The following is a 24,589-nucleotide window of genomic DNA, read 5'->3' on the forward strand; positions in this document are numbered from 1 at the left end:
TTTTGTTTGCTGTTTTAGTCCTCTTTGTGTGGATATAAACCACAATGCTACGGATTCCTTCTCCGAATTTCGTTGATGCCCTTGTTTAGTTTTTGTACCGTTCATTCCTCTTGACATTTAGTCAAATTGATCCCTATACATAACTTAGGTTCAAATTGGTCCTTATTCATAATTTTGCGAGAAGTCAAATCATTATAAGGGTAAACTACATATATTGTTTTTAATTTTAAGATCGAATAATCTTCTCGCACGCAAACACACATTCCAAATAAATTAAAATCATATTTTAATAATATAGTTTTGCGTGTGGTCGAATAAAAGAAAATCTTATAATCATAGTGAAGCATGACTCCGGCAAAGCAACTGCTACGAGCAGTTTAGTTACTCGTTGACTTATTTATTATTATTATTATTATGGCATGTTTTAATTAGGTAATGAAAGAGTCGAGGCCAGGCAGAGCTTGAATGGTTCCTATAAATCCTGGAATAATTAAGTCTATCGCCTGGAGAAAATTAGAAGGATTCAAATACATAGAGCCTGCTCATATAAAGCCTCAAGAGACCCTTGAGATTAGAAAAGGCAGCATCCTGGTGATGCTGGTGGCGGCTACCTCCATGCTCCTCCAAATGAGATGCCACAATCTCACTGCAAGCAAAAGAATAATAGTTTCTGTTCGCTGTTTTCTTCGTCCCATGATCGATGATAAGGATAAACTTCAAGGCTTCCCTTTCACATAAGAAATGATGTGAGAGTATCTTTCATGACAGCAGCACCCACGTACAATAATCTAGTCAAATGTAAGACGAAAACCTTTTTTTTTTTTTTGGGTGAGTTGATCAAAGTTATTATTACAAGGGCGTTCCAATCGAAACAGTTGATTGCTGTAGTGAAATAATCTTTTTGTTCTATAATGGAATAAAAACAAAAAAGCTTCAAGCTTGTTTTGATTTTTCTATCATCATTAAAAGATTGTTGAAGGTTATCGGGTTGTTGTACAAGAGTACAAGAGTTTTTTTTTTTTTTTACTATTATTCTTGTACAATTAAAGTTCATATAGGCTTTGCATTTTAAATTTTTTACTTTCATAAGACTTTTTTTTTTTTTAATTAACAAGGTCATTGAATATTTTGATATTTTGATACATTAATTTTTTATTTTTTAATAAAAAAAAGTCATGCGAGCAATTAGGTGATATCTGTGTTATTCAAAGCTTCAAGCAGTATATATGACACCACTCAATGACTAAACATGACTTTTCATTGTCTTTGTTTAAGCACTATTATATCCTCTTCAATATGATATGGTGCATAAAATCTTTCATATAGCTTTTAATTTCATCTTTCAATCAAAAATTTTGTTGTTTTGTTTTTTTTAATTTGACCCTTATTCTTTTGATTTGTTTTTTTTTTGTTAAAGTTATTTTTTATTTTCATTTAACTCTCCATTTAAATTTTTTTATTTGTCCTCTAATTAATTTTTTTCTTTATTTTCACCTTTATATTTTTAGATCATTTTATGTAATTGAATTTTTTTTCTAATTTTCATCTTTCAACATTTGAATTTATTAAGGATTTGGCTTCCACGATCCTAATATTTTTGCATTAATTTTTTTTTAAATATTAATTTTTGATTATCTTTAATTTTATATATCTGAGTTTATTTTGTTTTATAATTTATTAGTCATGAATTTGGATGTATTTTTTTAAATATAAGGTTTTTTATCCATTAGATACACGAGTGAGCGAGAGAGAGAAGAGGATAGGTAAGTAGTAGGTATGTTTTAAATTTGAAACCTTCTAAAATAAGAGTAGGCTAAAGGACACACCATGTAGTTAACAGCATGAAATGGAATGACAGAAACAATGTCTCGATCTCAGTAGCTTGCTTATTGTATTCATGGCTGTAATTAAAAAACAACCATCACAAAATAAAAAATGCAAACCTTATTTTCGAGTGCATGGTTGAGGGGAGACAAAATGCGGCCACTTGCGTTGCTAGCTAGCTAAGAGGTCGTTTTGCCCGGCTAATATATTTTCATTTGCCTGTGGGATGGGATAACGTTAGATGGCACAATTTTATGAAAGAGATTTGGTCTGGCTAGCTAGCTATCTATCTAGTGAAGATAATCATGCCCGCACACCCCATTAATTTTAATTTGAACATGTCAACTCATGCGTGAAGGTCGACGCCAAGAAAATGACTTTTTTAATCGATTAATTTAGTCTTTGGAAAAAAAAATGATGATGAGAAAACGCAATCTAATATGATCATAACTAGCTAGTATAGCAAAGAAATCGTAACAGAAAATGGAAATACAATGTCAACATGTAAGAGATATATATAATATATAGAAAGTTCATATACGAAGTAAGTGATTTCTTTATTACTACTATATATATATTTTAATACAAATTACAAGCCAACTTCTCTTAACCTCTTTCTTAGGTTGTCCCGATGTGAGATTGGTAAGATATGAGGGAGGTCTTACGCGGGGATGAATCTAATGATCAAATTGACTTGCAGCTTAATAAGCCCTTTGTCTTTATATAATCCCTCTTGTTCAATGACAAACATTTTCCTAAAAGGGGTCCATGATCCAATCTAGAGAGGCTAGCTAGATACTAAAGGTAGATTGGTGAAGAAAAGCAATTAGGTTTTCTTGAAAATGATTTCTGGGGACTCCTCTTGCTTCCCTAGTGCCTCCTCACAAGGCTTGCATATGTATCAAGCTGTGACAGAAGATGTTGTTTCTTCAACTCTTGAAGCAAGTTCCAGCTCCGAGACTCATTCAAATTCTCTTCTCTACAATCTCTCCCTTCTCAAAGACAAGGTCCATCAAGTGGAGTCGTTGATCAGCATCCTCATCGCACCTGATCATAGCCAGCCTAATGATAAGTCAACTTCGGTAGCTTTAGCCAACATGAGCACCATGATTCAAGAAATAATTGTCGCTGCATCTTCGGTGATGTTCACATGCCAACAGATGGGTACTGGGAACGATATCTCAGGCAACAATATCAACACAAATGACTTGCACCAGCCGCGTGGCCGCAAGGCTGAGGAAAGTTCCTTGTTATCACAACCAAATTTTGGTGGCAACCATGCTGGTAACATCGGCCAAGAAAGAGGGCAAAGCTTCTTCTCTCCCGAATCTTTTGACTGGTGCAGTGATAACTGTAATACTAGTGAGAATATTCGAGGAATCCATGTTAGCAGCAATAATAGGGTTGATATTAGGAGAGAAATATTGTCTCAAGAGGGTGAAGGTATTCTACAAGGGCAATCACCAAAGAACTATGATATCATCGAATTGGATGCAGCCGATTTATTAGCCAAGTATACTCATTATTGCCAAGTCTGTGGCAAAGGGTTCAAGCGTGATGCTAATTTGAGGATGCACATGAGAGCCCATGGTGATGAATACAAGACTACAGCAGCTCTGAGCAATCCGATGAAGAACAACCCAAGTGCCACGCCAGAAAATAAAGAAGCTTCAATGACATTGCCTAGAAAATATTCGTGTCCACATGAAGGGTGTAGGTGGAACAGGAAACACGCCAAGTTCCAGCCACTGAAATCCATGATTTGTGTAAAAAATCATTACAAGAGGAGCCATTGCCCCAAGATGTATGTTTGCAAGCGCTGCAACAGGAAGCAATTCTCGGTGCTGTCTGATCTACGGACTCATGAGAAGCACTGTGGGGATCTCAAGTGGCTATGCTCATGTGGTACAACGTTTTCAAGGAAGGATAAGCTTATGGGTCACGTCGCCTTGTTCTTTGGGCACACTCCAGCTATAAATGGTTTGACAAGGCCTCCAAAATTCGAGAACCAGGCAATGCAAATGCATCTAGATCATGATAGGTAAATAATATATAGGCTTTTCTTAATTTCTTCTGGTTACGCATTACCTTAATTACGTACGTAGCATACACTAAAAGATTAATAAACACACCGTTTTTGTATCATGGCTAGCTATATAGGCACATTTAATTCAAGAAACAACATGTATTTAGTACTGTACGTGTTCGTATTCATGTTTTAATTAGATTTTTCGTGCTATGTATTTATGGAGAGCACTCCTAGACTTCACATGGTGTTCAAGTGGGGATTAATTTAAATGTTTTCGTCTTGCCAAGGTGATAATCATCTTTTATTTATGAACACTTGTCATATTGTAGGGGATGATGAAGCAACTATATAAATGCATGGAACCCTGCTCCTTTGTGGGAACTCGTGTCCTTCAGAAAATGGCCTTGTAATTTCTTGGACATGCGTGATTCGGCGAGGGAGATCAAGAGTTGCGATTGATGTCTAGCTCATATTGTATATCCATATATGACGGTACGGTGTTAGCTTTGAGTTATTTTTTTTCTTTTTTTGGAGAATCAATGTTAACTTGTTCGTGTTCATGTAAATGAGTTTGCATGATGTGATGAACAATTTAGTATATATCAGCATGTCCTCTGAAAACACAGGAACTCTAATGAATATTAACGATGGTGTACTCAATACTTTACGTACATACATTCCATTGAACAAGTGGCTATCCACTACAAAAACAACTGTTTTTTGTGACTGGTTTTTTGGTCGCCATAAACACTGTTTCTACCTCTCCCCCGGAGCAACCACAGAGTCTGGACATGAACGTGTTCTGGTGACCTCGACTTTTGAATCGGTGCTTGTTTTCATGGTTTGAGCTGCTTTTTTAAGGTATTTTTATTGAAAACATATTAAATTATGATTATAATGTATTAGTGTAAAAAAATAAAAATAAAATGTCATTCTACCTTTTAACATAGCACCTCCACAAGTTTAATTCCGTTCAGCCTATGAGGGAGAGATCATCCGCAGAGGTTTTCCGCAACCTCATCATTTATATGCTCGAGTTTATTATAACTTCTTTTTTATTCTACCTTTTTTTAGTTTCATTTTCATGAGTTTTGATGAAATTAATAAAGAAGTAATAGGAGCCAATCCCTACTATAAAGCTTGATTTACGAAACCAAGATAATCAAACTAATTAATCTGTGCTTTTATCTTCAGACTTACAGATTAATCTTAGTAAACGTGTTCTTTCTCGTAATTCATACATGCTATCTGAAGAGAAATATTTCAGATATCTGGAATGTCTTTTATGAACATAATTAATAATATAGGCAAGCCCACGTAGTATAATGGTACTGAGTGGTAGGCATGCGCGCAGTGATATAGCTAGTTTCTGTTTTTATATTTGTTTTAAAATAACATTTTCATTTGAAAATTAAGGCATTGAATTAATATTTTTAATTTTTAATGTTTTTTATGGTTTTGATATATTGATATTAAAAATAAAAATAAATTATTTTGATAAATTTTTATGAAATAATACTCTTAAAAAATACCTAGTTTTGAAATATCTATAAATTAGGTTATAGTCACTATGATAATTATGGAGATCTAATTAGAGGATAACATAAAATGGCTTATTTCTTAATTGAGAATATATTAAAAAAAGCTATTTTCATAAAATAAAATATCTTTTTTCTCAAATTCAACATTAATACCAAACGGAGCTTTTGAAAATAACCTTTTTTTCTGAAATTCAACATTAATCATCGAAAATAAAATATCCTTTTTCTCATATTCATAAAATGCTATTTTCATTTGAGATCAAACTCATTCGAAGAGATGGAAAATACTTGGGGCAATTGAAAAATCTCAGAAGTAAACAGAACTCACATTCTTGCTTGCATGCTTGAAGACTGCTGCAGACAGTGAAGGAACATTTCCTTGCAGTCCCTCAATCCATCAAATTCTGATATACAAGAGTTCCTCTCGTATCCCTTAACTCTTATTTCTAGGCTCCCTCTCAATTCATTTAACCTAGCTACTCAACTCATCCAATCCACCAACCATCTTGGATTTAGGACTATCTTTGGCAACATGATTTCAAATCTGATGGATCACATGTAGACATCATCAGGCTTGTGAAATTCATCTGATTGCAGAGGATGAAAACTGACACAGACGGGAAGAATGATAAGGGGTTTGTAAACAAGGGAATCAGCAGCTAACATAAAGTAGAATTGTTTAATGAGTCCATCTTCACCAACATTGTTGGATAACTGGGGAAGAAACTAGGATGTTGTGTACGTTAACAGCTGTTTGCTTTTCTTTTAACAGGTGGGTATTCTCTAGTCCCGGTGTCATGTACTTACTTAAATTCTTTGAGTTTTGAATGAAATCCTCGTTTTTCAAAAAGGAAAGTTGCATGAAAACTTTCCAATCAAACACCATGGATTCATCGAGTATTAAGGAATTGACGAACAGGCCAGGTTAGCTACCATGGATTGTGATTACAATTGTAAGTGCCAACCTTTTCTTATAAAAATTCGTTGTCCTTGCGCATATCATAGAATCGATAAGTTGAAAAAAAGGCATGGAAAACAAAATGATAACCATTTTTTCACTCCTAGTGCAAGGAAATAACAAAATGTCATTTGGAATGCAGCAAGACTATTAATAAAGAAATGATGAACGAGTAACATGTCATTTGCAGGTTTATCAATGATCATATGGATCACATCAAAATGATTCACTACTGGATTGCGAATTTTTGGAGGTTTGATGCGTGTATTGAACAATTCTTAACCAAAAGTTTATGTTATGTAATATTCTAATAATAGTTTTTGAGTTTGTCTTAAATTGTGAGTTCAAGTGAGAAAAAAATACTTATATGTACTTAGTTCATATAGAAATTTAAAGTTATTGTACTTTTGTGTGATGCTTATTTGTCAATACTTTCGTTCTCTATATTTTTATGGCCAGAGATATGAGAGAAAATGTGAGTCTTAGGTTCCTTTGGGATTTGGGTTAGAGAGTAATATTATATGACATCTTGTAATTTTTACTTTTAAAAACGTCAATTTCTCTTATCATAATGTGGAGTAGGCCTAAGTTGTCGCACCATGTGAGTTTTGTGTGTGTTTTTGTGTGATTGATTGTGCTTATTTTTTTATATTTTTTTTATTTGCTAATTGTTTTGTGGTTTTGTAGTTGTTTTCTACTACAAACTAGTATCATAACTTGGTTATAAGTTGGTTTCTGTAATGGCGACAAAAGTAATGAGAGGGTGATGTTTGATGAAAAGAAATTTACTAGAAACGACTTCAATCTGTGACATATTAAGATGTGCACCTTATTAGTTCAACAAGGTTTATTTAAGGCATTAAAAAGTGTAAACAATTTACCTAAGATGATGGATGAGGAGGAAAAAGAAGGTCTCATGAAATGGACACATATTGCTATTCTGGATTGTGGAAAAAGTTGGAAACTCTTTACATAACGGAACCTTTGAGGAATCAATTGTATCTGAAGCATTGGTTGTACACTCTCCAAATGAAAGGAAGTATGCCCATTAAAAACCATAGAATTCAATAGAGTAATTTTATATTTGTAAAATGTTGATGTTAAAGTTGAAAAAAAGGACCTTGTTTTGATTTTATTATATTTGTTACCTTCATCTTATTATCATTTTGTTGATACTTTATTGTAGGGAAATAATAGTCTTAGTTCAGAAGATTTAAAAGCTTCTTTAAACTCTAGGGAATTGAAAAAACGAGTGTTAAAGGGTAATAATGATAAGCATACATATAGCTTGATTGTAAGGGATAGAACAAATAACAAGGGTTCAAGTACTAAATATAAGTCTAAATCAAAATCAAAACAAATTCTATAAAAATTAAATGTTTTGAATGTCATGAAGTAAGGCATTTTAGAAAGAAGCTATCATAACCAGAAAGAATAAGAAAACCTCTAATGCTGCAAATGTTGCTAGTGAAAGAGGAATTTCTAATGATACTAAAAATGTTCTGAATGTGGTTGTTGATAGTTCAAATGATGGGTGAATTCTTGATTCGACTTGTAACTAAAAGAGTTGGAAAAGATTATAGAGTTTCATTGTTCATATGAAAAGTGAAGCTATCTTCTTTTTTCCATTTTTTTTTTTTCTATTTTTTCTTTCAATTTCATCTTTTTTAAAAAAAACTCATCCTCAAACTTTTTTTAACAATCATTTGGGTTGTTTTTTTGACCAATCAAGTTGGTTGGATTATGTTTAGGACAACTCCCACACGATTCAATTTTAAACTTAGGCAAGGCACAGAGTCAATTTAAGAGGTTTTTTCTGTCAATTTCATCTCTTTTTTTTTTTAATTTCATCCTTAGATTTGTTTTTTACTTGTTGGTTTTGATTGGCCCAGTCAATTGGGACAAGTTAGGGCAATTCCCACATTATTTAATTTTAAACATGGATTAGGCAAGAAGCACGATTCAAAAAAAAAATCTATCAATTTCATTAATTTTTTCTCAATTTCATCCTCAATTTTTTTTTTTTTTATTGGTTGGTTAGCTACCTTTGAATTGATCAAGTTAATTAGGATATGTCAAGTTTCATACAGTGTAATTTTAAACTCGAGTTAGGGAAAGAATCAAATTAAAAGTTTTCAAGTTTGATCTCCTAGACTAAGTTTAATAACAATACTAAATAGTTTTTTATACCCTAAATATTTTTTATTATGTTAAAAAAAATTATCAGACTGTCAAGCTGTAAACTAGCTTTAACACTATTTGAACTCTATATAATTACGTTCTTCTGCTTGCTGATACTCATCAACGTATTTTCGAAAGCCCTAACCCCGAGTGCTTGAGATTTTCATTGCAGCACACAAACACACAGCGTGAACCAATCTATCCTGTAATTGCTAAGCATAGAATTTGGTCCATCTTTCTTTAGCTTATGTGTCCATCTGCTTACAAGCTGCTAACATCAGACAAGATCATTTGCTGCAGTTTTAGGATACATCACAGAGCAGAATTATTAAATAATAACTAGAAAATACCTTTTTACTTGACCCTTTGGCAGCCGAATTCATACCAGTCCAATATTTTAATACCTACCTGTCCAAAACAATCCACCAGGCTGATGATGTCTGTCAAATTTGTGTTGTTGCAGATAACTACTATTGATTCGGTTGTCGTGACCACGGTGTTCCGCTGTACGAGATCTCTTGTGGCAATGAGGCCCTATTAATCAATATTACAATCAGTTCTTTTCACTCGTATTCATGCGGGTTCTCGTTCAAATCTTGAGATAATATCAAAGAAAATTTGTTAAATTCCTGCGTGTTCCACTGATGTCGAAAAAAAGAGTAGCATCGACGTTGTACGTGCTTTTTATGGAAGCAAACACATTTTGACATACAATTTAGAACTTTTGCATATGTGTGCAAAGTTTCTACACAGCTTTATATATAATTCCTCCATTGCAGTAAAAATAGTTGCAACCCATCAAAACCTATATTTCAGCATGTACCAAGTCACAAAAATTATGTTCTCTCTAATCAATCTCAGCATGTACATAATCAACAAACACAAAATTCTTTTCAAGTTGATTCAAAGCGTAAGCTGAGCCGGCACTGGTAAGTGCAAGAGCAGCCAAAACAACTCGAAGTTGAACATCCGAAGGAACTCCAACCGTTGCACAGAAAGCAATGGTTGCACCTATTAAAAACTTTTGCAGTGTCTGGAATGATGTATAAGCCTTTTTACACGATGAGCACTTTTTTGTGTGTTGTTCAAATCTATCCAACATCTGCATGATCAAATAGGAGAAGAAAACTATGAGTATCAGGAATACAATCAGTCTTCTTAAATTTTGTAACCTATACTCATTTCTTCGAAGAAGCCAACAGTTTGGTGAAAAGCACCACTTGTGTTAACATTCCAACACTTAGGAGAGTAAGGTAAGTTTCCAAGTAAGAACTCATTATTGTATCGCTGCCATCTCACTAATATTGTTACGTTGATACTGTCAATTTCAGTGAAATTCCACTTCATGTGCATTGCTTTTGTAGTTCATAATACAAAATTATTTGTCCTAACAAATCAGAACAGCTCCTGCAAAGGATAGGAAATCAAGAAAGGAGGATGCGAAGAAAGGAGGATGCGGGTTTCATACCTCACGTTTTGATAAAACTGCTGATGGCAAAGGTTGTTTGTCAGTGAGCCCAAACCACTCAGGTTCGCTGTTGCCATGTCGCCTCAGCCAACTACGAAATGCCAAAACAAACCGATCTGCTTGAGTGGGCGTGAATGTGAGTTTTGTGTAATGCTTATTAATATCAGCGGAACCTCCCATGGATTGTGAAAGAAATGTCTTCTCTTGACCCTGAAGGACGATCATGTCTCCATCATATACCTTATTTGAAGTCCAATGCTCATGCCATCTTGGAATCACCTGACACAAACTCAATTTGATATCAATTATTTGAAGCTGATGATGAGGATGACACCCTTTTGGGACAAATATAAATTGTGAAATGCAATAACATTCAAGATTGCCAATAGGATTGACAAAGAACATATTCAAGTAGAAAGCAAACCTATTTTGGTTAAAAAATGCCCATCCATAATAAGCAATGATCTAAGTATGACAAACGTTGCAGCACATAGCCAAGTCATATTAGGAATGACCCATCCCTTCATGTATTTTCTCATTCGAGTATCCAAAGTCAAATGGTCCAAGCCACTGAAATTCTGAGATGGAGCGAACTCCACCGTACAATGAAAGCCACTGTAATTTTGTGATTTTGTATTCCACTACCAACATATAATAAAGCCTGTTGTCAGCAGAATGCAATTGACCTCCAACCAAACATGATTCTGCAATCAGAGAACTTATCTCCTGTCCTCTAGTCTTTATCATACCATTTACAATAGAAGTTTTTTTTTTTTCCTTCTTTTAATTCACAACAGAAGTCTTGAAACAGCTCCAAAACAAAGACTGATGTTACTGATTAACATGAACAAACGCATGGGAAACATTGACATTTTTTTCCATGGGTTAGAGTAGCCATGCTTCAATAGTTTATAATTTGTTACCGAGGCCCATCAGCATAGGACATGACATTCTATCTCTACATAATAACATATTTCAACAAAATGTCATTCCATATCAGACAGGATAGAATCAACTACTACAATCATAACATAGGATATGAAGCACCAAAACACAAAGGAATCTGAAATGATGAAAACTACAATTATAACTGTGCAATTGGACAATCTGCAATTTAAATCACAATTTTACAAACATGGACAAAATGCCAGCTAACGAATTGCAAGGGCATATTTATAATTCCAAATGTAGCAATATGATGGATGAAAAACTTGTGGCTGGTTTTAAACAGCCACTATGTGTAATTGTAAATATCAATATCATAATCTCTTTTAGATGTGGAAAAGCATTGGAGAGAAAATACAAAAATTGACATCAGATTGAACCTCCTATTTTGTAATAATCTGTCAGATAATGTAGGTCATTTCATCAAATAAAAGTTTGAAGGGAGTTAACATGATTGTTGTAACACTAGATCACAAAGACAATTTACACTCTCAGTAAGATTTGAAAACATAAAATCTAAACTTATAAGAGGTAGAAAGCAGTATATGCATGATAGAAAGATTGGGCTATATCATGGTAAAATTACTGGAAAGAACTAAACATCAACGTACTTGCCACAAGATAAAAAACACATAAGAAGCACAATCAAAAAGTTTTTTTACCTGCCACCATGCAGGCCCTGGCATTGTGAACTGGAAGAAGTTTCGAGCACTGCAAACAATTGAACGGGTCTTCCCAGGTGCCATTGGCACATTGAAGGAACAAATCCATATTATCCATTTCTGATCACCAACGATGGGAAGTTTAGTGTCTATCTCCACTCTGGAAAGAAACAGGCATCTCTAAGTTCTATAATTAACAGTTCCTTGAAGAGGAATGACATATTAAAAGAGTTCTAGACAATTCAGGACAAGAAAGAACACTTAATTTCTATCTTTGAACAAGTAGTTGACGTCAGAATAACCAATTCCACTATGCACTTTTCATTTGTTATTCATCAATTACAAGCAGTTCAATAAAGCAGAACATATTGAAGCACATTTAGCTCCAGACTCCAAAATATAAGCTTCTCTGGATAGCCTTGAAGCATGGACATTGCCAAAGCTTCCATGAACAGAAACATAAGCTGGTGTGAGGAGCTGCATTCAACATACAAAAGCCCGCACCAAAGTATACACACAACAAATGGAAGGCATCTTTACCAAACCTCAAGTAATGAAATGAGGAGGTTCTTGAAGCATAAACTCCAGATATTCTTAATGAAAAATTGAATTAGAGTTACTTATAATTTTTAGATTAAAACAGGAAATCTAATAAACGTCTCCTGATAACAAACAATAGAGCACAGAAGTGAACATTTTGTCAAAATGAAACCTTTGAAGCAAGTGACAAAAAAGGTTCATTAAACACGTTTACAATTCTTTCTCCTGATTGTACTCACTTATTCACATAGTAACAAGGTGCAACAAACTCAGCAGTGATCCTTGGGTTCCCATCATTGGCTCCAGCAAAGCCCCAGGGGCCACTGGACTCCAACTTAAATTCCAAAGGCTTGGCTCTATCTCTCCTTCCTGTAACCTGTGGATTCATTTATACCATTAAGTATTACAATAAGGGCAAAAGTTTTCAAGCACTAATATATACCAGGAACCCCGAAAATGAAATTTCCCATGTTAAACAATGGATTGGAGATTAGAGCAGCAGAAAGTGCAATATATACTTGCGAATCTTAGAGTTCATACTACCAGAATTGCTAGTAAGAAAAGCTGAATATGATTCAGTATATAAACAAATTGCCAACAACATGGACAAATTTCACTGACAGATCTGTAGTAGGATATATAACAACATTGCCCCAGGCATAAATTGCATGGAAACATTTAGTTTTCTCCTTGTAAATAGCCAAGACTCACGCGCAGTCAGGTTTTCAAGTTGAAAAGGATAGAAGAAAGCACTGCTTTTTTAGCAGGAACAAAGAGAAGCATCCTACAATTACCAATCTGACCCCAGCCAAACCTTTATCAGTCTTTCACAAACAGCATTCTTAACACATCAGAAACTAGTGCATTCTTGACACATCAGAAACTAGTTTGCATAAAATGATCCAGATTCCAGAAGCAGCATGAAAATCACGACTCTTCTTCTTTTGTTCAAGAATGACTACTCCCAATGACATTTAGTAGATCATTCAAGAGAACTAAGTTGATCCTCGTCAAGAAATGATAAGTAAAGATACATTAATGTTTCGACACAGCAATATTAATACACATATGGCAACTACTGTGAATTGATGTCTTTTATATGTGTAAGAAAACTGCTTTAACCCACCGAAAAATTATATAAATGACAGTGATTCCTGGCATTGAATACTGCCCTTGATTAAACTTAGCGACGTTGAGACTCAGCATTACCTAAACTATGTGGTGAATTCTTCAAATTGTATGAATTTATTGAGAACTAAAAGGACAAATCTTCAAACAAGATGATGAGACACATCTTCATTACCTTGTGGTGTGCAAAGTCAATGTGTGAAGGATCAGAAACATTCTCCATGAGGGTATCATAACCGTAGAACAAATCACGCTGAATTGTCACTGTTGAGAACTCAGGTTTATTGAAGTCATCAGGTAACCTAAAAAATCACCGTAAAAACAAGTACAATCATTATTAACTGCAGCCATTGTCAGATTAGGTAACTCAATCATTACATAAAATATAAATCAAACATCGAAACAAGAAAGGATTAATCACATGGGGGGCTTGGTGGCTTGAGCTCTTTCCCAACCATTCTCATCTGGCCAAACAAAGAGCAGACCTTGGGAGACCATTGTAGGAAATCTGGTAGCACAAGCTCTTGGAGACTTGACTGCACGAGCTTCAGGGCCTTCAGGTAAAGCCTGAGGGATTCGTGTGCAAGACCCACACCCATCAAATGACCATCCATGGTATGAACATTGCAGGTGCCCATTTTCATCGATCCTTCCTTCCTACCAGATCAAAGTGAACATACTTTTCAGTTTTAGTTCCGAAGACAACATAGAAAAACAAAAAAAGCAAACACAACTTTCAAATATTTATCTCTCGGATTCTAACTCAGTAGAAGCCAATCAAACAATCTTAGCACTCAAATTTAGCATTTTGCGCAAACAAGAAGGCACGGTTAGCTTTGATACATGAATCAGTCTCAAGGAAATGGAACCCGATCCAAGTATCTCACTCAAGTAAGATTCTTTTCCGATTCCAATATACCACGGAAGGGACCTAATCATAGTGTAGCTTCCAAATTCTCCATATCATGAACTACGCAAACGGAGAACAACTATAATTGTACTAAGGGGGGAAAAGAGCATAGATTTGCAAACTTACAGATAAAGGGGCAAGTCTGTGAGGACATTTATCATCAAAAGCAACCCATTCCTGATTAGCCTTATCAAACCAAAGAGCCAAGTCACGACCCAGAAGCTGAAATGGGGTTGGCAAGAGAGGGTCCAAATCCTCAAGTAAAGAAACAGGGTACCAATGGTCCCTCCAAGTGAATTTAGAATCAATAACCTCCTCTCCACTCTCATCATCAACCCCATACTCTTCTTCTTCTTCTTCTTTTCGTACAGATGGTGGTGACTGTGAGGGAGGTGCCGCTACATGTAAAGGAGAGATCTTTCGACCTCTTGTAATTGGTTGTTTTGTGTTAAAGGTTTTGGTGAGTGAAAAGGGGGAGGCTTTGGGATGCGTTTGTGTTAACGATTTGGAGATGCAAGTGGTAGATAGAAGTAGAGCCATTTTTAATGATATTTTTCTCTTTAGTTTATTAAAGTTCGGTGCCTTCTTTATTCAGTTTGAGATTTCTGAGTTTGAGTTTGTGGAGCTTATAAATTAAGAGAAAACAAGATGTGTTTGCGTACAAGTTTGTTAATGTGGACTCAAAGTCAGAGGTGTCTTCTCTACCGGTTTCTGGACTTCAAATCAGAAAGTGATCGATCGCTTTGCAGAGTTTTTTTCCTTCTCTTTTTTTTTAAAAAAGTAGCACACTGCACAAATTTAATTAAAAAAATAGCACAATTCACTTCGGCCCTTGCGAGATATGTGTTTGTAAATGTGTTTTAGGTAGTATTTTAAAATGATTTTTTATTTAAAAATATATTAAAATAATATTTTTTTATTTTTAAAAAAGTATTTTTTTATATCAATTTGAAAATATTTAAAAAAAACATTAAATAAAAAATGTAAATTTTTAAAAAAAAATACAAAACTAAATTCTCAACCAGCTTCATATTAAAAAAATAAAAACAATTCTAGAAAAAACACAAAAAAAATAAAAAAGACAATTTTGGAAATGAAAAAAAAAAGAAGCAAAACACAAATTAAAAAAACAGAAGATAAAACATGTGGGAAAAGTTAAAACTAAATTCTCAATCAGCTTAATATTAAAATTATTTAGGAAAACATTGTAGTAATTGTGCTTTATGAGGAAATATACAATTATAATTCTCAACTAGTTCAATATTAATAAAATAAAATCAAAAAATAAAATTTTGGAAAATATCACATAAAAATACAAAAGGAAAAAAAAAATCATGCAGGGAAAAATTGTAGTAATCTATAGTGTTTCATAAGGAAATTTACAGTTGTAATTTTCAATCAGTTTAATATTAAAAACAATAAAATTGACAGAAATCATAACAAAAAAATCATGTAGAGAAACATTGTAGTAATCAACGGTATTTTAAAGAAAAAAACTGTTAAGCTAAATTTTTAATTAGCTCAGTATGAAAAAACAAATTCTATAAAGACAATTTTAAAAAATCAATTAAAAAATCATTAAAAAAAATCATGTGGAGAAACACTATAGCAATCCACAGTGTTTCTTTTTTAAAATAAAAAAAAAATAAATTCCCTACCAGCTTAATAGTAAAATAAAAAATCAACAAAAACAATTCTGAAAAAAACAAACAAAAAAAGGAAAAAAAAAGATAATTTTTTAAAAAAAAAAAAACAAAACATGTGGGGAAAGTTATAGCTAAATTCTCAACCAGCTTAATATTGAAAAAATAAATTTGACAAAGATAATTTTTAAAACAAATATGTGAAAAAACACTGCAACAAAACAAAAATCACGTGGAGAAAAACAATATAGCAATCCACAATGTTTTTTTTTAAAAAAAAAAAAACTACGAAGCTAAATTCTCAACCAGCTCAATATAAAAAAAAATCAACAAAGACCATTTAAAAAAAAAAAACAGAGAGAGAGAAAGAAATCATAAAAAGAAAGAACAAAAAACCATGTATGAAAATATTGTAGCAATCTATAATGTTTTAAAGAAAAAAATTACATAGCTAAATTATCAATCAGATCAATATTTAAAAAATTTGGTAAAGATAATTTTGAAAAAAAAATTAAAAAAATTAAAAAATGAAAAAAAAAAAGAAGAAGAAGAAGAAGAAGTCAATTTTGAGGGAAAAAAACAATATGTGAAGAAAGATACAATACTTTTCCCACACATTTTAGAGTTATTGACAATAATATAATACAAAGTTATTATCAAAAAACTTAATTATTTACCTAATTTCAAGGTGATGGATACATATTTTGTTTATTATTTCGGTTATAGATTAAAAAATATTTTTTATTTATAAATATATTAAAATAATATTTTTAATTTTTAAAAAATTATTTTTAACATTAATATATTAAAATGATACAAAACCATAAAAAATTTAATAACATAGTTTTAACTGCGTTTTTAAACACTATCTTATTAATCAGTTTCAAGAACAATTAATTTAAGGGGAGTTGTTAATTAGTTAATTTAAAGGATTGCATTAGTGGTCGAGAAGGTATGCTGTCATCTTTGATTCTTTGTTTTTTAATCTCGGAGTTAATATTCAATAAAAAAAAATATTAAATTAATTAAAATGATGATATGAGAAATACCACCAGACATTTTGGCTGTGGGCCCTTAAAGGTAATATTAAAATTAAAAAAAAAAAAACAGCAATGACGTTTTTTTTGTATGTTTAGAACGGGTCGGACAAAATCTCTTTCCTCTTCCTATCTCTTGTGTCAACCTCAGGCTTGCCTACCATTTAATTATTGTCCTGAGACGTTTAGATGGAGAAAATTTGAGTAGAAAAAGACATTTTACGTGTCTCGAGACTTTTTCTGGATTAAATGTTATAAACATGTTAAGAATTTGGTACCTGCTGCCATGAATTATCCGATCTGATTCAATCAATAATTTAGTCATCGTTTGAGAATACAGTGCACAAAAATTTAATTTTTTTATTTTTATTTTATTTTATTTTATTAAAAATTAATATTTTTTTTATATTTTAAATCGTTTTAATACAGTAATATAAAAAATATTATTTAAAAAATAAATGTTATTTTGATTTATTTAGCACAAATTTAAAAAAAAAATTCCACAAACACAATCCCAAATAGAATCATATAGATTGAAATAAATAAAGTTTGGTTGCTAAAATGAAAAAAAAAAAAAAAAAAAAAAAAAAACTCTTGAAAACCACAGTTAACTGTGAGGGCGAGAACCATGATTGGTTGAACAATAAACCCTTGAGAGAATTGGTTTTATTTTTATTTTAATTTGAACTTAGAATGACTTGTTAGCAGCCCCCATGATCATAAACTAGTTTACAAGGACAGTTAAAGCTGCCAGTTCCTGCACTCATGTTTTAAACTCCCAAACTTTCCCATGACTGGTGCAAGAGAAATATGTGGTTTACAAGAAAGAGGTTGCTTTTTATACAAAATCTAGAGGATGTTTCCATTCTTGCTAGCCCCTGCATAGATGCAAGCAACAAGATCAAATACTCCCAAGGACCTTTTCACCTAGACCACGTTAAGTTGCTTCGATCACTAAAATCTCGTCTTTTCTATCAAGGAAATTTCTACTTTTTATATCACGAGTATAACCTCATTTTTCATATACATTACGCAAACTTTTTTATATTAAGAAATAATTTCATAGAGAGAAGAGATTGCTCACTAGATTAATGATTATTCGTGTAATAGGGGAAAAGGCAAAAATTATGCATTCCTAATGTTCAATAGTGTATAATTCTAGAACTATAAATTCTCTTCGTCCTCGAATCCCTTCATTCCAGATTTCAATACTGAGCCAGTCTCCCTTGCAGTAACTGCTATCGCACCTAAAGCTAAAGGCTGCCATTGCTAAATTACAGATACAGTAAGAAAGGTTACTAATCCCGTGCTAAATACAACAAGAAAAAGCTAAAGCTCCCCTCTTCCAGTTAAAAACTACCCTCTACTTCTAGTTAAGAACTAGCCTTGCTATCTATTGAGCTTTACCCTGGCGAGCTAGTAGACAAAAGTTGTACATCCTTAATGTTCAACAGTACGTATTGCTCATTTAGAAACCAAAAGTTGCAATCCTCAAATTGCAAATTACTATTGGTTGCATGTATATATTGTTCATACACTATAATGTCATTTATCAATCATATAGCCACACTCAACAATTTTTCAATGTCCGAAATAGATGTATATGCAAATATCTGATCGTTTGTATCAGAAATAATCTATTATATTAAGTTCTTACACTGTAAATAAAGAAAGAAAGAAAGAAAGAGAACATGTTTTTAAGCAATTCCATTTTCCAGAAATTTTCATTCTCATTGTAATTCTCAACATGTTGCCTATCCATTTGTGATGATCAGTAGATTTCTAGGTACAGAATCCACAAAGATGTCCATTGCCACAAAAGAAGATAATGCGAGCAAATGTCTCAATTTGCAGGAAATGAGCATGATTGTGCATGCAATTTGCTTACCCTCCCCAACACTTTTCTCACAAAGCACATTAATTCTTTGTGTAAGGCCCAGGATCAGGTCCAATGTCACGTGAACCTGTGTTTATGTAAGGCCCTCGGAAAGTCGCCTGGGGTGGCAACGGCTTTGATGAGTCAATCACTGGCTTGCCCCTGGATGATCTGTATATGACAACTCACGTCTTAGCCACAAAGAATCGAAGAAAGACAAGTTCCCAGCACTATTAATGAGAATTCAATTACTTACGCCATATAGAAGGGAAATGCCAAGCCTGCAGAAGCAAAAGCCAGTAATCCAGTGGCAACAATGACATTACGTGTCCGGGTCATTGAGTTCAGCAACTCAGGTTAAAGTGATCTAAATGAAGACACAAAGATGAAACAAAAAAAATGCCAGTCCCTCTTCATCAGTTCGAAATATATAGTAAAATGTCTATATATGCAATATGGTTGCACATTCTAACCACTAGCAGCATCCATGCCAGGAACATATGAACTTTTTCAAGCTTACATCATATCCTAAAAAACTTACAGCTAAATGATTTTCGTTTTTGGTAAATAATCTAAAATGAATTTGCAATCTCCGGGTTGCATATTTTTAGCATTGCATTATTTTTTCATTTTCTTTTCTGTCAAGTCCAATGCACACACACTCACACAAGCAAACAGGGCCTAGCAGTTGTGTATTCTGAAGCAGGTTTGAATCCAGTTCATTATGCGATGTGTAGTCCACGACCCAACAGCCTCCCAATGAACCATATATATATATATGAAAGAAAAGAAAAATAAAAGGATTGGTCCTTGTACTTAAAATGCTAACCAACTCACATAAGCTCAATACAGAACAGAAATGGAAAACCAGAGAACCTTGAATAATAGACAGTATCAATCATTAAAGAACTAGTAATAATTCAATTAACATAACCAACATCAGAAGATTACAAGGAGTAATAGCAGGGAGACTGACTAGCTGATCATAGCACAGGTAACAGTCATCCACCAATCCAAAATTGTCATTCCATCGTTTTAATTCACAAAACAAATCAACCCCACAGCATATTTTTGCAAATTCTTTTCTACTTCTTAGGGCTCATTACTTATCGGGGGGGGAAGCCAAATAACCCTAACTAACATGAGTAAAATACTCATTACGGGTCAAGTGAGCTGAGGTACCTGGTTGGATATCAACTCTAAGTTTCGAGTCACCGTAAGGAAAAGGAAGCCTCAGTGAGTTGGCGCGGTTTATGTCAGACGACTGGGAGCCGGTTAGCTAGCTTGGCATTACACAGACAAGAAAGGAGATGGAGGAATACGAGGGCTGAATTTTTTTTATTTTGTTTTTTTTTTCTCCAAATCTAAGAGGGTCCATGTTGAGTTGGGCTGGATTAGCATATAGAACACTCTGTACGCAATGCCTTCGATAAACGTTCTGCGTTTTGCTTCCCTAGCATAAGTAAAAATATTAGTTAAAACATTTATAATTTATAACTTTTTTAAATGTAATTTTCCAAATTGCTAAACACAAACTTAATAAAAAAATTCGAAGGCTTCTGTTTTTCTGCAAATGTTTATGATGAATCATTAAAAAAAATTTATTATCCTTTGAATTATTAAAATAATATAAAAATATTATTAGAATCTTATTTAAAAATTTAACTTATTGGTTTGGTTTAAATTAATTTTTTAATATAATTGATTTTTTAATAAAGTAATCACGAGTTTAAATTTTTTCATTTTATTTTATTTGATAAAAAATAAAACAAAATAATACTAGCATGTAAGTTTTAATCTTGAAAAACTTTTACTTAAAAACAATATATTAAAATATAATATAAAAAATATTTTTAAATCTTATTTAAAATCTTAAATTACTGGTACACCAATGAATTATAAATATTACGAAAAAAGGAAAGAGAAAAAAGATTTACACACAACGTAGAAGACAATGGATGGCTTTCATGCTCCCCACTTGACATCTATACATGTACCAAAAAGTTATTTGCAAATTGATTCCAGATAATTTAGTATTCTATATTTTTTTGTACGTCCTTGAAAGACATAAGAAAATGTTAAGAAAAATAAAGGAAGAGTCGAAGAGTATTTTAGTATTTTTTTTCTGATTTTTTATTATATTTATTTGAATTAGGGCGGAAATAATATTTTTATAAATAAAAATAATAATAAAAAAAAGTTGGTGGTGTCAGCAGAGCACGCACCAACAAGCGACGTCGTGTAGCCACTGAAAGTTTTCAGTTATCATGTTGTCTGAAGCATCTAATAGAAGCTAAGCTCATGGGGTGTTGTATGTTGGTCAAATCACAGCAGTTGTCTGCAGTTGGTTTTTTTTCTCCTCCCTTTATTCTCTCTCTCCGCTCCTTAAAATTCAAGTCGGGTTAGCTAAAAATCAAGGTTATCCTTTCATTTATTTTGTCTTTCAATTATAATTTTTTTTTATTTTGATTGATTTTTTTTAGATTATTTTTTTCTTCAATTTCATCCATTTCTATTTTATTTTGTTTTAGTTTATATCAAATATAGTATTCATTTTCTTGATTGTTGTTTTTTTTTATATATATATATCCTTTTCTTGGTTTGTTTTTTTCTTTCAATTTTGTCCCTCAACATTTTGTTTCACTTTTTTTCTAGATTGAGTCCTCTTTTTTTAATCATTTTTTAATTAGTTTTTTATTCTTTCAATTAGCCCATCAATCTAATTTTGATTCTTATTCTTTCAATTGATCATTTTTTATCCCTTATTTTATCTTATTTTTTGATTAAATCCCTCATTATTTTCTTTTCATTAGTTTTTATATCAAATTTAGTTCTCATTGTTTTTATTACTATTTGTTTTCTTTTTATTTTTTTAATGGTTAAAAATTTTGTTCAAGATTTGTTTTTGTTTTCTATAGAGTCATCTTGGTCTCATGATCATAGTTACTAGTTTTGAAAATTACCTCGATTTAACTTTGGGTTTTTTTAAGAAAAATTCATTATTTGATATTAGGTTATTTAATTTAGAGCTTTTTTCCCCTCTAAAGTTAACTTGGATCACGAGTTAGTCAAGTTAACACGAATTGTTTTGAGTTTTTTTCAATGCTTTTTATTTCTTTTATTTTATCATTTCACATTAGACTATTAAGTCTTGTTTTTTTATTTATTTAGCTAACCTTTTTTCTATGTTCATTTTTCTAAAAAAATTAATTTTCTTATCTCAATCACAAATTATAATAAGTAGTGAGTTAGTAGAGCGAACTTCAATTGACTCCATCTTTTTCTTTCATGTTTTCTTTTTTTTCAATTTCATACCTTTAGCTTTCTTTCTTTTTTTTTCACTTCAGCTTTCTATTTTTTTTCACTTTTCTTCCATGCCACTGTGCAATCAAATTAATCCAAATTCACTCAGGGTATCATCATTTGAATTTTTTTTTATATTAGAAAAACACTTACCCAGCCTATGACATAGCAAGCAAAGAAAATCTAGTTAATACTGAGTCATCATAAAACAAACTATTTCAGCTTCACATAAATGTTGGCCCATGCAAAATGTACAAGCAATTTCCAGTCCTGATTATTTGATGAAACCAACGCACAAAATTAGCATGAAAAATCTATAATTAATCCCACAGCCTATAGGAACTTGGTCACCATTAATTTATGCTTACATGTAGTTTATGTTCCAGAATATGACTTGCTAAAAATCACAACAGAAACATAGATCTCTAAATGCTGCTGGCTACCAGCACCCAAAGAAAAAACCAATTTCTCCTGGATAAAATTCCCAAGGCCTCTGGAAACTGGCAAGCTTCACGTAGTTGTTTTAGCGGCTTCAGTGTCATTTTTACTGGCATTTGATTGAGAAGAACTAGGTGACTTCTCTGGACTCAAAAAACGTCCTGTCATTGGATCGACTGGACGTGTGTCACGAGGACCACCCTTCCGTCCCATTACCATCATTGGCGGTGGAGGTAGTAGCCCTGCTCTGAAAAGAATGCGTTGGACAGGTTCTGAAGGCTGAGCACCAACCGACAACCAATACCTGCAGAAAACAGGAGGAAAAATTAACTAAAGAGAAAAAAACAATGGGATGTTTAAACATCCGAGATAGTGTTTTTTTGTGTACTAGCGTTTATTTTTTAAAATGTTTTTAGCTTGAAAATGCATGAAAATAATGTTTTTTTATTTTTTAAAAACCATAAACCAAAAATAATTAACTTCAAGCGAAAAAAAAAAAATTCAAAATATCATGAATCGCGGTTTCCACCGCAAAGACAAACAGTCCATTGTTTCTTCTGGCTTCATTTTTCTGCTTAGGCAACATTCAGTCATATAGTTCTCTGTGAACTCGTATACCATAATTAAACTAAACTCTGAAACTCTCAATAACACAAACCTGAGAGGTAAATTAAAGTAACTAGATCCATAATACACTATTTTTTATTATTGTTTTTCCACATGGATATTTCACAAGATTTAAATAAAAGTGTTCAGCGTTAACAATTAACAGAAGCAACAAGAAAATGCACTCCTCCACCAACAACTATTAAAGGAAATGAGAAACCAACTGCACAAAGCATGTCAGGCTATGACACACAAATACATTAGAGTGAGTTAAAAGCACTTAAAGATCAACATTAAGAGCAGACGTCGAACAAAGTTCTAAGTACTCGAATAGGGTATGGAACAAGAGATTTGGACATAAGGGGAAAACAAGGAGAGTAAAACATAAGCTTACTTCACTCTCTCAAAATTAAGACCCATTCGTTTGCCTCCATCTTGACCTGCAAAAAACAGTATGTTTTTTTTAAACAAATAAAGTTAGCTACTCGCAGATCAATATGCCTTGACTGGCAGTTGATAATTGATATAGCAAAGAAAAATGTCAACAAAAAAAGAGAGTTAAATCATCAATCGAGTGACTGTTCAAATTTCGAAAGACTGACAAAACGTAAATGAATTCACTTAAAACTAGTGTTTGACATTTGACTTTCAAGAAGCAATTTTCAGCTCTGCCCTTTCTTTTCCCTACACTATCTCAGGCTCTAAAAACTGAAAACTTGTTCAAATTAATCCCAACAAATCGGTTCTATCTCTTGGATCCAACAAAATAATATTAGGGAATGTAATAATATTCCTTTTCATACAATATCTTAGTAATCAAACAAACAAATAATTTTATTTGCTTACCAGTAAAACCGAATAAACAAAAGCTTGAAAACTCATTTCAAGATACCTAAATTAGGTATATCAAGAGTTGTGCTCCTCCCCCGCATAAGAACACAGGAACACCGTGAGAATAAGTCATGGGTTACACCTATTATATGCGAGGGAGGAGTACAGCTCCAATCATACTGAATAATTACTCGCCATTTCAAATATTAGACTAAACACTGCTATCTTCGATAAACAAAGACATGAAAGAAACAAAAGACAACCTTTTAAAAGACATTTTTTCTACTCGTGCTTAAGCTAACAGTAAAGGACAACAAAATGTAAGAAATATAGCAGAAAAGAATGAAAAAACAACATGGAAATTTGAGTTTAAGGAAGAAGGGGCAGACCAGGAAGCGGATTGTAGTAACCAAGGACTTCAAGATGTTTGCCATCTCTCGGGGATCTGCTATCAGCAGCCATAACCCGATAAAATGGCTTGTTACTGCACCCGAATCTCGACAACCGGATCCTCACCACCATTTTGGGTTTAATATTCTATGGATGAATTCCAAGTCAGACTCAGCGAGTGATTGATTGAGCGAAGAAGAGAGGAGAATCTCTGTTGCTAGGGTTTTTGCGTCTTGTGATCTTAGAGCTGGATTTTTAGATTATTGATTGATAACTTGG

The 24,589-nt window shown here is 32.8% G+C and overlaps 4 protein-coding genes across 5 annotated transcripts; 1 reads left to right on the top strand and 3 right to left on the bottom strand.

Moving 5' to 3' along the window:
- The first annotated feature begins 2,560 nt into the window (after positions 1-2,560).
- On the top strand, positions 2,561-4,494 carry LOC118038772 (protein SENSITIVE TO PROTON RHIZOTOXICITY 2). Its single transcript, XM_035045187.2, has 2 exons — positions 2,561-3,865; positions 4,183-4,494. Exons 1-2 carry the CDS (start codon positions 2,667-2,669, stop codon positions 4,187-4,189), a joined length of 1,206 nt encoding a protein of 401 aa, XP_034901078.1. The 5' UTR covers positions 2,561-2,666; the 3' UTR covers positions 4,190-4,494.
- A 4,793-nt stretch (positions 4,495-9,287) lies between these two features.
- Positions 9,288-14,843, bottom strand: LOC118038771 (pheophorbide a oxygenase, chloroplastic). The gene is made up of 7 exons (XM_035045186.2): positions 14,313-14,843; positions 13,698-13,933; positions 13,452-13,578; positions 12,388-12,524; positions 11,609-11,768; positions 10,002-10,280; positions 9,288-9,635 (listed from the first exon to the last, which is right to left on the bottom strand). The coding sequence occupies exons 1-7, from the start codon at positions 14,724-14,726 to the stop codon at positions 9,381-9,383; spliced, it is 1,608 nt and encodes a 535-aa protein (XP_034901077.1). The 5' UTR covers positions 14,727-14,843; the 3' UTR covers positions 9,288-9,380.
- A 2,674-nt stretch (positions 14,844-17,517) lies between these two features.
- LOC118038769 (uncharacterized) lies at positions 17,518-20,121 on the bottom strand. 2 transcript variants are annotated; one of them, XM_073408558.1, is made up of 4 exons: positions 19,925-20,121; positions 18,999-19,109; positions 18,755-18,913; positions 17,518-17,744 (listed from the first exon to the last, which is right to left on the bottom strand). In XM_073408558.1, the coding sequence occupies exons 2-3, from the start codon at positions 19,079-19,081 to the stop codon at positions 18,784-18,786; spliced, it is 213 nt and encodes a 70-aa protein (XP_073264659.1). In that variant the 5' UTR covers positions 19,082-19,109; positions 19,925-20,121; the 3' UTR covers positions 17,518-17,744; positions 18,755-18,783. The 2 variants fall into 2 exon arrangements, with proteins under 2 accessions (XP_073264659.1, XP_034901076.1); XM_035045185.2 differs by lacking the exon at positions 17,518-17,744 and having other exon boundaries at positions 18,471-18,913; positions 19,925-20,120.
- Positions 20,122-22,249: 2,128 nt separating this feature from the next.
- On the bottom strand, positions 22,250-24,554 carry LOC118038768 (small ribosomal subunit protein bS16m/bS16c). Its single transcript, XM_035045184.2, has 3 exons — positions 24,310-24,554; positions 23,484-23,529; positions 22,250-22,787 (listed from the first exon to the last, which is right to left on the bottom strand). Exons 1-3 carry the CDS (start codon positions 24,440-24,442, stop codon positions 22,556-22,558), a joined length of 411 nt encoding a protein of 136 aa, XP_034901075.1. The 5' UTR covers positions 24,443-24,554; the 3' UTR covers positions 22,250-22,555.
- Positions 24,555-24,589: the final 35 nt, after the last annotated feature.

The sequence above is a fragment of the Populus alba genome, chromosome 4, assembly GCF_005239225.2.
Source record: "Populus alba chromosome 4, ASM523922v2, whole genome shotgun sequence".
NCBI lineage: Eukaryota > Viridiplantae > Streptophyta > Magnoliopsida > Malpighiales > Salicaceae > Populus > Populus alba.

What these genes read in the sequence shown, in the direction of transcription:
- LOC118038772 (XM_035045187.2), top strand. Translation starts at nt 2,667, where the DNA reads ATGATTTCTGGGGACTCCTCTTGCTTCCCTAGTGCCTCCTCACAAGGC.
- LOC118038771 (XM_035045186.2), bottom strand. Translation starts at nt 14,726, where the DNA reads ATGGCTCTACTTCTATCTACCACTTGCATCTCCAAATCGTTAACACAA. An exon ending in TTGACTTTGCACACCACAAG is followed by an intron (nt 12,525 to 13,451) that starts GTAATGAAGATG and finishes ATGAATCCACAG; the next exon opens with GTTACAGGAAGGAGAGATAG. An exon ending in CCTTGTTACTATGTGAATAA is followed by an intron (nt 11,769 to 12,387) that starts GTGAGTACAATC and finishes GTTTCTTTCCAG; the next exon opens with AGTGGAGATAGACACTAAAC.
- LOC118038769 (XM_073408558.1), bottom strand. Translation starts at nt 19,081, where the DNA reads ATGACCCGGACACGTAATGTCATTGTTGCCACTGGATTACTGGCTTTT. An exon ending in GCATTTCCCTTCTATATGGC is followed by an intron (nt 18,914 to 18,998) that starts GTAAGTAATTGA and finishes TGTCATATACAG; the next exon opens with ATCATCCAGGGGCAAGCCAG.
- LOC118038768 (XM_035045184.2), bottom strand. Translation starts at nt 24,442, where the DNA reads ATGGTGGTGAGGATCCGGTTGTCGAGATTCGGGTGCAGTAACAAGCCA. An exon ending in TTACTACAATCCGCTTCCTG is followed by an intron (nt 23,530 to 24,309) that starts GTCTGCCCCTTC and finishes TGTTTTTTGCAG; the next exon opens with GTCAAGATGGAGGCAAACGA. An exon ending in CTTAATTTTGAGAGAGTGAA is followed by an intron (nt 22,788 to 23,483) that starts GTAAGCTTATGT and finishes TGTTTTCTGCAG; the next exon opens with GTATTGGTTGTCGGTTGGTG.